The 10,994-nt window shown below is 48.3% G+C and overlaps 2 protein-coding genes across 2 annotated transcripts; both read right to left on the reverse strand.

Moving 5' to 3' along the window:
* Nucleotides 1–349: 349 nt before the first annotated feature.
* LSM2 (LSM2 homolog, U6 small nuclear RNA and mRNA degradation associated) lies at nucleotides 350–5,824 on the reverse strand. The gene is made up of 5 exons (XM_029244420.1): nucleotides 5,592–5,824; nucleotides 4,916–4,983; nucleotides 1,117–1,147; nucleotides 939–998; nucleotides 350–829 (listed from the first exon to the last, which is right to left on the reverse strand). Exons 1-5 carry the CDS (start codon nucleotides 5,592–5,594, stop codon nucleotides 704–706), a joined length of 288 nt encoding a protein of 95 aa, XP_029100253.1. The 5' UTR covers nucleotides 5,595–5,824; the 3' UTR covers nucleotides 350–703.
* A 1,121-nt stretch (nucleotides 5,825–6,945) lies between these two features.
* LOC114907481 (heat shock 70 kDa protein 1-like) lies at nucleotides 6,946–9,163 on the reverse strand. The gene has a single exon (XM_029243189.1). The coding sequence runs from the start codon at nucleotides 9,152–9,154 to the stop codon at nucleotides 7,229–7,231; it is 1,926 nt and encodes a 641-aa protein (XP_029099022.1). The 5' UTR covers nucleotides 9,155–9,163; the 3' UTR covers nucleotides 6,946–7,228.
* Nucleotides 9,164–10,994: the final 1,831 nt, after the last annotated feature.

Raw genomic sequence — 10,994 nt, forward strand, 5'->3', positions numbered from 1 at the left:
GATATTGGGAAAGAGTGTACTGGTTTGGCTGGGCTGAGGAAGAAATCCAGCAGCATTAAACGCATTTTGGTGTCTCATTAGCTTTCATGGTAATAGGACAGCAAGCACTCATAGGTACAGGATAAGCAAAAGGCTGCGATAGGTAGGCCATTTAAGTAGGGAAATGTTCAGGAAACACGTGTAGTCTAATTGAGGTAATGATATGGTTTATACCAAGGAGAGTAGCAGCAGATAATGCCGGGATGGGTTGGATTCTTGGCTGGGGTAATGAGAGTAACAGGGCTTGTATGAATTTAGCACCCCTTTCCCATTCTCCAGCCCCCTTCCCAAAACACACACAGAACCAGAATTTGCGTCATAAATTTTATTCCCGATGCGGGACAGATTCCTTCCATCCCCAAAATGAATCACGTGCTACCCTGGAGAGATCTGGGAGATCTTCCCACCATCTCCAGGGAAGAAGTGAGAAAGGCAGGTGCTGGGGCCAGGGAAGGTTTCGCAGTTCCCAGCCTACTTTTCCTCCCCTTCTCAACAGAGGATAGCTGCTCCCTACTATTATTCCTCTCATCCACATCCCTTAAAAAAAAAAAAAGCCTTTGCTATGTAGAAACAAACAACACCTCAAGTATGGGAGGGAGGCCTCCCGGGCTGGGACATGAGGTTAAGGGTCACCAGTGGAAGGAGGGGAAGGGAGGAGGAACCATCACTGCTTCTGCTGCAGGGCCTCCTTCCTTGCCGCATCCTGTAGCAACTGTGTGTCGACCTCATCTGCTGGCAGCTGCACATAGCGAACTACTGAGCCCCGGATGAAGCAGTTCTTCACTGATAACTGGACAAAGATAGACAAATGTGAAAACACCCTTAAAAAATGTCCTCTATCCACCCAGGGACCTCCTGCTTTGAGAGATGTTTCCTCTTTTCTACCATCCACAACTCACCATGTGAGGGTATTTCTCAGGGTCTGTGACACTGATGTCAGTTAGTTTGATGTTGAGATACTAAGAAAAGAAGATGAACACCATCATTAGAACTAGAGACAAGATGAATGTACGCAGCCCTTAACCTCTCCCATCTCCTTCCCCAAGACCCCATTCAGGGCCCTTATTATATTCTCACCTGATCCACAGAATGGAGGGTTCCACAGATGCTGTCAGGGGCAGAGAGAGGGTAAAACCCAATTAGTTTATACCAAAGTCAACATAGAGGTGACTGCAGAGCAGGGATAAGAGCACGGTTGGGGGGAAATAAAGGACTTGAGGTGGGCTTCCCTGGTGGCACAGTGGTTGAGAGTCCGCCTGCCGATGCAGGGGACACAGGTTCGTGCCCCGGTCCGGGGAGATCCCACATGCCGCGGAGCGTCTGGGCCCGTGAGTCATGGCCGCTGAGCCTGCGCGTCCGGAGCCTGTGCTCCGCAGTGGGAGGGGCCACAACAGTGAGAGGCCCGCGTACCGCAAAAAAAAAAAAAAAAAGTACTTGAGGAAACCAGGAAAGGCAGAACCAAAAAGGGATATGTCTAAGCTCTGGACTAGGAAAGTAGGTGCTTCCAGAGCAGTGTGTTATTTTAGACCTCTGAAAAACAGCAGTGTGTTATTTTAGACCTCTAAAATAACCCCTCCTCTCCCTAAACCAACTCACTCTTAGCAGATACCATTAAACAACTGGTATGGGCTAGACCTGTATTCTGCGTATTTGTAATATTTACAGCCACTTCATAAGGTAGCTATTAACCATCCAGGGGCTCAGAAACGTTTTATAACTTGCCCAAGTTTAGAACAAACAGAGACTTTGGTTCAGGCCTGTCCAACCCCCAGAACCACCAGCTATTTTCAAATACTATTGCTTTGGAACCAGAGCCTCATATGTAAAGTAGGTAAAGTAGGTAGCTAGCAGTGTTCTTGATGATGCAGGCACAGGGATGTCCTCTCCCTTCCTCAATCCTTGAGCCCCCTGCAATGTTAAAGAGGAATGCTATCTAAATACCAGTGCTCCAAGCCATGCTACCTCTCCCAATCCTTTCATTTCTGCCAACAGTTTCAACACGAAGTCTCACAACCTCAAATCCTATAAGTTGTACTTCTCCATCCTCCACGTCCCACGAATCCCTATGGTTTGCTGATGTCTTTCTAACATTTCTGTAATTCTCTTTGTAGTATGTTTTCTACAAACCAAGGTCTAATGACTTTACAGCTCAATCCAGGCCAGCCTCCAACCTGGCTGCCTTCATCCTAACCATTCTGCATGTCATCATCAGATTCTAAGTTCCTTAGAACTGGTTCTCAAATACTGATGTGCGCTCAAAGGTTTCATAAGTCCGTGACAAAAGAGGAAACGCAGGCTAGTGTAGTGTGTATATAGTGTGCTGAAGGTTGTCATTGGTTTCCTCCTAAGAATAACTGCTCTTTAATTGCCCTTCCTTTTTTTTTTGTATTAAAAAAAAATATGATTGTTAATAAATCGCAGTTTTAAAAATATCCTTACCGGGGCTTCCCTGGTGGCACAGTGGTTGAGAGTCCGCCTGCCGATGCGGGGGACGTGGGTTCGTGCCCCGGTCCGGGAGGATCCCGCGTGCCGTGGAGCGGCTGGGCCCATGGGCCATGGCCGCTGGGCCTGCGCATCCGGAGCCTGTTCTCCGCAGCGGGAGAGGCCACAGCAGTGAGAGGCCCGCATACCGCAAAAAAAAAAAAAAAAATCCTTACCTTGCCAAAATTCAAGTTGTCAGTTCTCTGTTGGCCCTAATTTTTGTAAAATTCTAAGTGTCTGAAATCCAGTGTCTGAGACCAACTGCCTCAGTGGTGGTTTTACCACATCTCTGGCTGCTAAAAAACTTTTGACAGCGCCTTATCACCAACTGCAGCAATGCAATAACTTTCAGGAATTGCGTAAGGTGGTAACATTTCATTCAGTCCCTTTAGAATGAGATATTTAGGACAAAAGTGGTCTGACAACCAGCACAAGAGAAAGAGCTCTTCTCCCAACCCAATGGATTACCTTTGAATCTTTTAAGTCCTTGCTTTAGGATCTGGGGCTATAACATAACAGTTATTCTTGCCATGTGGAAGACCCAGGAAGAAGAGGAAAATCAAAAAACAAGTCATCTCACAGAATTGCTGAGGGTAGTTGTGCTTTCCACACTTGTCTCTATATGGACCCAATCTATCAATATATGCCCTCAATACTACATGCATTGTCAGTGCCATAAATCGAAATCTCTGATCTAAAAGGCAAATTCCTTGCCTCACCGTTCCCTGCCATGTCAATGCCTCCCCCACTAAGAAATTATCTCACATAGAAATGAAGAAGAAACCACTGGGGAGAGAATACATTCATTCAAACTTTCTAAAGGACAATCAGGTAATATGTATCAATATTTTAAATGTACATTTCACTTAAAGGAATTTTTTCTAGTGAAATGAGATGTATACAAAGATGTATGCATGAGGATGTTCAGGGCAGTACCATTTATAAAAGCAAATAATTGGAAACAGCCTAAGTGTCCAACAGCAAGGTTTTGGTTAAATTAGTTCTAGCCAGCTAAGAAAAATGCCATTCAGACATTAAGAAAGTTAAAACGCTAAACATCAACTTTATTGACCTGGAAAATATCCGCAACATACCATTAGGTGAAAGCAAGTTTCACAGCTGCATAGAAACTATGACCCTGTTTTTAATTTTAAAAAATTTAATTTTAAAAAAAAAATTTAAGTTCTGGCTTTGTCTTTTAGTATTTGTGTAGACTTAACCAAGTTTCTTAACCTATCCAAGCTTCAGTTTCCTCATGTGTAAAACAGGAACAATAGTATATATCATGTAGAGGTGTTCTGAGAATTAAATGAGTTAACAAATGTAAAGTATTCAGAGTAGTTCTTAGTCTATAGGAGGTTCTCAAATGTTGGCTATGTTTTTTTCCTTCAGCACACATTTATTAAGCACCTACTATATATTGATACCAGGCCTGTGCTAGACATTAGTTACACAGTGGTGAGCTTAAACATGGTCTTGGCCCTGTAGGAAAGATAGATCCTAAACAGTAAATACATTTCTATGAAATCACAATTTGAGAAGCCGCTAGGAAGAAAAAAAGACTCTTTGACAGAAGAGTCTATTTGGGTAGGGACTTCCCTGGAGGTCCAGTAGTTTAAGACTCCATGCTTCCAATGCAGGGGGTACAGGATCAATCCCTGGTGGGGGAACTAAGATACCACATGCTGTGTGGCACGGCCAAAAAAAAAGAAAGAAAAGGAAGCGTCTACTTGGCTAGAAGAAGAACCAGGAAAGTCCAAGGATACAGCATTTAATCCAACTCCTGAAAAATGACTAGAAGCTAATGATACAAGGGGATAGGGGATGTAAAAGCAGTATAGACAGAAGGGGCTGCATTGGTCTTCTGTTTATATTTTCTTCAACAAAAAGGAGATAATGCCACATATACTATTCTGCAACAGCTTTCCATATTAATACATCTCATTTCTATGTGAACAGCTATATTATATGGAAATACCACAATCTAACGCATTCCCTGTTTATGACTATTTTAATTTTCCCAACTTTTGGCTACTACTACAAAAAAAAATCTACCAACATCTTTGTACATACATCTTTACTTGAGGAACCGATACTTACATTTCTAGAAGTTGGGTCAAAGGAATATATAATCAGAAAAACAAAACTACGTTTTGTAAAAAATGTTATTGACGCGTCTGCCCTGTCTTCTCTCTAGTACTTACTACTTACATACTTCTTTGTATTTTTTTCCAGTACAAAATACAACTCCTCAGCTAATCTGTAAGCTTGAGGCACAAGTCATTTATTTCCTTTGTATCCCTCCCACCTTGCCTAGCCCTCAAATACTTGTTAAAGAAGTTCCAGGGCGCTGGGCACATCCACCCCCTACAGACTTGGCAGAGCAGGTACCTACCTCAGGTCATTCTTGAGTTCCACGACCACATCCTTGCCCACAAGGGACTTGAAAAAGGAATAGAAGAGCTATTGGGCGAGAGAGGGAAAACCATCATATGGGAAGGGACATGGTAAGAGGCGTGTCCCCCTGCTAGTATTACCGAATACTGGTATTGGGATCCCTGCCACATTTCTGGCAGTTCTCAAAACTTCACAGGAAGGAACACTCGGATGAACAGCTGGAGCCCAGATGATTATGCACACTACCTCGAGCCCCTGACATAAAGCCCCAGAGAGAGGCTCTGCGCTACACACCTCGGGCTCGTCTCTCAACGGACGACCTCTCCTAGGGTCCTGTCCACGCCTCCCAGAGAACTGTAGAGAGTATTCCACCCGCACCCTCCCGGAGCCTGTTCTCCGTCAGGGAAATGATCCTTGAGGTCTAGCTGTTCCTACTGCTGTCTCCGCCGACTCTTTTTTTTTCCTTCTTTCTCATGGGGGAAAAAAATCCTATTTGCTTCCAGGTCTCTCCTCAAAGAACTTTAGGCGCAGGAACTAAGGATGGAGGGAAAAGTCCTAGGGCCCAACGCCAGTCCAGAAGAACAAAGCCCCCAGAGGGACCCCCGCCCCGCCCCCAACCGTCTCAACCGCCCGCGCTCCCCGAGGGCGCCCCCTTGTGACGTCACGGTACCTACCATGGTGCTTGCGCCGCTGGGCGCCCGCCGGACCGGGAGTGCGAGGGCCGGGTGCAGTGGACCGAAGGCCTGGCGGCAACTGGAACGCGAACCCGCGCGTGGGGCGGGGCGGGGTCGCGCAGGCGCTGCGGGAAGCGCCGCGGAGAGCTCCGAGGGGTGGAGGACAGCGCCCCGCGGGCTCGCGGCTCGGGGGGGGGGGGGGGGGATAGAGCCAAGGGGAACGCCAAAGCCGGGAAAGGGGCGGAGCTTCCCGCCTTCCGACTTCCTCCCGGAGTAGCAGGCTCCCACCGCGCAGGCGCGGGCCCCAGCTGCTGCACGAGCGTCGGGCAGGGCGCCTCACCGCCTCTCGGGTTTTTGTTCCTTTCTTATAAGTACAGTTCCAGCATGATTTGCTCATACTCTAAAGACACTTCCTATTGCAAACTGCTGGGGAGCTTGTGAAAACCCATGATGATTTGTACAGTTTTCTATGTATGTTACACTTTGATAAAAGTAAAGAAAAAAAAATGTTGAGAAGTCCCGGAGATGAGGAGCCTGCGCACATATCTCGATTTTATCAAAGGTTCCCAGTAAAGATATTACTCTCTCGGTCCACATTTCTTTTACGGTTTTGCCTAGGACTGTCCTGTAAAGGACTGAGTAAAACCAAACAGTCTGGCTCGGGGCTAGAAATACCCATTCTAATATTTTCACTTAAAAAATATTTCCCTCTCAAACAGAAAGGGACACAAATGCAGTTACACAGTTACACGTACTTCTATACTCGGGTCCCCAAGGCTTTATAAGTATGCGATATTATGACACAATAAGTGAAAATATTTTTTAAAGGAATAAGATTGTAATACATCTTCCATTTCTCATCTTGCATAAAAGTACACATTTGTTAGGAGTTTGTTGTAGAAATATTTTCAGCATGTAAAGGACTGTAATAATGAACTCTGAGTGCACAGACGCTGGATCTCCTAGGCCCCACCTGTAAGTGACATCAGGACATCAAGCAGAAGTTTGTGCCCTCACCACCGCCCCACCCACCCACCCCTGGAAGCAGCTGAACCCTAAGCACAGAAATCAGTCTATCACTGAATATAAGCAGTAACTAATTAGCAACTACTCTAACTGGGGCTAAAGGTGCCTGATGATCAAACGTTGTTTTTTCTTGAAACAATTAGCTCATGAAAATTCAAATACTTTGGCCTTATCAGCTTAATCATTCACAATTAGCTCACAAACAGACCACAGATGGTCTCTCCAGGAGCGCTCCTTTTCCCTACTTTACAAGATACACTCACAGTCTAAAAATACCAGAAGTAATTTGCTTTAGGAACAAATTTACTGAGGGACAGATAACCATCCACACAGGAAGAAGAAAGTTGGGGAGGCTGGAAATAAATAACAGACATTCAAATTCTTCAAATGGTTCAGAGAGAGGCCTAGTTTCCCTAAGAGTCTCAATCCAGAGTCAGAAACAGGATGTTGGAGTGTGAAGAGATGGTATATGAGACTCCTCTATCAGAATCCAAAAGGTATGGTAACTTAGCTTCAGGTCCAGTCGATTCAGGAATCATAACCATGTTTAAAGATGAGGGGAACAAAATTCATCTTAGAGGCACCCTAGAACCCTCCAGCTCCAGAAAAGATTAATCTACTTCTTCAATGGTGGGGCCTGTGGCAGCCCTTCCAGGCGTATACCCTGTTGCACAGGAAGGCCCAGTGCATCCTCCCTGGTAGAGCTTTGTGATGACTGGGTTACACACCTGCTCCAATTCCTTTCTCTTATGATCAAACTCATCTTTCTCAGCCAGTTGATTGGCCTCCAGCCATGAAAGGACCTCACTGCATTTACTCAGTATTTTCTTCTTATCAGACTCATTAATCTTGCCCTGTAGACCTTCATCACTCATAGCACTCTTCATGTTAAAAGCATAGGATTCTAAGGCATTTTTTGCAGCAATTTTCTCTCTCTGGACCTCATCCTCAGCTTTATATTTCTCAGCATCCAGAACCATGTGCTCGATCTCCTCCTTGCTCAGCCGGCCCTTGTCGTTGGTGATGGTGATCTTGTTGGCCTTGCCCGTGCTCTTGTCCATGGCCGTGACGTTCAGGATGCCATTGGCGTCGATGTCGAAGGTCACCTCGATCTGGGGCACTCCCCTGGGCGCCGGTGGGATGCCGCTCAGCTCGAAGCGCCCCAGCAGGTTGTTGTCCCGCGTCATGGCCCTCTCGCCCTCGTACACCTGGATCAGCACGCCGGGCTGGTTGTCCGAATAGGTGGTGAAGATCTGCGTCTGCTTGGTGGGGATGGTGGAGTTGCGCTTGATCAGGGCAGTCATCACGCCCCCAGCCGTCTCCAGCCCCAGCGACAGGGGAGCCACGTCCAGCAGCAGCAGGTCCTGCACGTTCTCAGACTTGTCTCCCATCAGGATGGCTGCCTGCACCGCCGCCCCATAGGCCACCGCCTCGTCGGGGTTGATGCTCTTGTTGAGGTCGCGCCCGTTGAAGAAGTCCTGCAGCAGCTTCTGCACCTTGGGGATGCGGGTGGAGCCCCCCACCAGGACCAGGTCGTGGACCTGAGCCTTGTCCAGCTTGGCGTCGCGCAGAGCCTTCTCCACGGGCTCCAGGGTGCTCCGGAACAGGTCCGAGCACAGCTCTTCGAACCGCGCCCTGGTGATGGACGTGTAGAAGTCGATGCCCTCAAACAGGGAATCGATCTCCAGGCTGGCCTGGGTGCTGGACGACAGGGTCCTCTTGGCCCTCTCGCAGGCGGTGCGCAGCCGCCTCACGGCCCGCTTGTTCTGGCTGATGTCCTTCTTGTGCTTCCTCTTGAACTCCTCCACGAAGTGGTTCACCAGCCTGTTGTCGAAGTCCTCCCCACCCAGGTGGGTGTCCCCGGCCGTGGCCTTCACCTCGAAGATGCCGTCGTCGATCGTCAGGATGGACACGTCGAACGTGCCCCCGCCCAGGTCAAAGATGAGCACGTTGCGCTCCCCCTTGCCCGTCCGGTCCAGGCCGTAGGCGATGGCGGCAGCCGTGGGCTCGTTGATGATCCTCAGCACGTTCAGCCCCGCGATCACCCCGGCATCTTTGGTGGCCTGGCGCTGCGAGTCGTTGAAGTAGGCCGGCACAGTGATCACCGCGTTGCTTACCGGGTGGCCCAGGTACGCCTCGGCGATCTCCTTCATCTTGGTCAGCACCATCGACGAGATCTCCTCGGGGTAGAACGCCTTGGTCTCCCCCTTGTAGCTCACCTGCACCTTGGGCTTGTCACCGTCGTTGATCACCCGGAAAGGCCAGTGCTTCATGTCCGACTGCACCACAGGGTCGCCAAACTTACGGCCGATCAGCCGCTTCGCGTCGAACACGGTGTTCTGTGGGTTCAGCGCCACCTGGTTCTTGGCCGCGTCGCCGATGAGCCGTTCGGTGTCCGTGAAGGCCACGTAGCTGGGGGTGGTGCGGTTGCCCTGATCGTTGGCGATGATCTCTACTTTGCCGTGCTGGAACACTCCCACGCAGGAGTAGGTGGTGCCCAGGTCGATGCCAATGGCCGTTCCCTTAGCAGCAGCCATGGTTTTCCTAGGCCTGTGGGAAAAGAATGAGATAAAATTTCAGAGAGAACTTTTAATTTTTATTTATTTTTAATTGTGGTAAAATACACACAACATGAAATTTACCATCTGAACCATTTTTCGGCATACAGTTCAGTAGTAAGTCCATTCACATTTTTGCCCAACCAGTCTACAGAGTTTTTTATCTCTCAAAACAAATTCTATACCCATTAAACAACTCCCCATTTCCCCACTCCTCCAAGCCCTTGGAAACCATTAGCCTACTAGTGGTTTTCCTTTTGGCCTACTTTTTGTCTCTCAGAATTTGACTACTCTAGGTACCTCACATTAGCGGAATTACACACTATTTTTCTTTTTGTGACTGGCTTATTTAACTTACCATAATATCCTAAAAGTTCATCTATTTTACAACGTGTCAGAATTTCCTTTTTACGGCTGAATAATTTTCATTGTATGTATATACCACATTTCTTTATTCATTCCTTCTGTGGCACTTGGGCTGCTTCCACCTTATGGCTATTGTGAATAATCCTGCCACATACTGGGTGTGCAAACATCTCTTCCAGACAAGGTTATGTACAAGGTAGACAAAAGAACTCCTAGCCAACTCCTAGGACAGCGTCATAATGCTGTTTTCAATTTCTCACAGGGCCAGACTCAACTGTCCTGTTCCTCTGTCTGTGACTTTTTTTATTCTGGCATTGTACCTGTCTCCTGCTGAACTCTGATTATTTGAAGTTCTTGTCTCCACAGGAGACATCAGTCACATGGGTTTAGCAACCCTGCTGATCGCCTTTTACCCTCTATTAGGGATTGGTGGGAGTACATTTGGGCCAGTCTGAAGACGGCTGCTAGGAACCCAATCAAGCCCTCATGAGTTTTCTCAGGTGAGGTTGTGCTCTCTAAGGCTGTCTCTTTCTCTAATCTTCTTCCAAATAAAACAACTGGTATCTGGAGACAGTAACAGACCAGCTCCTTCACTTTTTTCTGGCAGCTCTAACCAATCCCAGCCACCTTGGCGGTCCTTAAACGATCCCCCTTCCCTGGCTGGCCCACATCCCTATACCTTAGATTTAAACAAACTAGAGAACTTTCCAGCACTTTCTCAAACAAGGACTTATTCGTCTTGCCTATTCCCAGCCCATTCCAATCAGAGTACTCGTGGCTCACCTAGTGTCCCGCCGCCTTCGATGCAGTTTGATACGGTTCGTTTTGCGGAGCGCCTATAACTTGGGGCTCCCTCAATATCCAAACTGCACAGCCAGTGTCCCCCCACCCCCCACCCGCCCTGCCCTACAACTTTGGCAGGGCCCAGACAGGTTATCCTGACTCCCTGCTAGCCCATGAGGTCAGACGCAGCATCTCCATTGTAACGCAACTGCGTGGACTACGTCAACGCCCCCGGCCCCCCTCCGGACCCGCCAGCTCCTCCCACTCCTTCCCCACCCACTGCCCCCTCCCCGAGCCAGTGCCAGCCAGCAAGCCCCAGAAGAGTCTGGAGAGTTCTGGGAGCGGCAACACTCAGGGCGCTGATTGGTCCCAGAAAGCCGGGGGGCAGGACCTGAGGAGAAACCCCTGGAATATTCCCGACCCGGCAGCACACTGAGCTCGGTGATTGGCTGAGGAGGGAAAAGGCGGAGCTTGATGAAAAACTATAAACACAGAGCCGCCCTCAGAGAAACTGCAAGTCCGGAGAGAGTTGCTAGGATTCGTGTGGTCGGTGAGCGCAGCTTCCGCAGACACGCCGAGCAGCACCGGCGCGTTCAGTTTTCGGATTCCGAAAGAACCGAGCACCTCGTCGCTGAACTCGTTGGCCGTTTTCAGGTCTGAAGTTCGTTGC

The sequence above is a fragment of the Monodon monoceros genome, unplaced genomic scaffold (genome assembly GCF_005190385.1).
Source record: "Monodon monoceros isolate NGI ecotype Baffin Bay Population unplaced genomic scaffold, NGI_Narwhal_1 Super_Scaffold_3, whole genome shotgun sequence".
In the NCBI taxonomy this organism is placed as follows: Eukaryota; Metazoa; Chordata; class Mammalia; order Artiodactyla; family Monodontidae; genus Monodon; species Monodon monoceros.

Coding starts and splice junctions, on each gene's coding strand:
- LOC114907481 (XM_029243189.1), bottom strand. CDS start 9,154: ATGGCTGCTGCTAAGGGAACGGCCATTGGCATCGACCTGGGCACCACC.
- LSM2 (XM_029244420.1), bottom strand. Junction 999..1,116: donor CCCTCCATTCTGTGGATCAG/GTGAGAATATAA, acceptor TTCTTTTCTTAG/TATCTCAACATCAAACTAAC. Junction 830..938: donor CTGAGAAATACCCTCACATG/GTGAGTTGTGGA, acceptor ATCTTTGTCCAG/TTATCAGTGAAGAACTGCTT.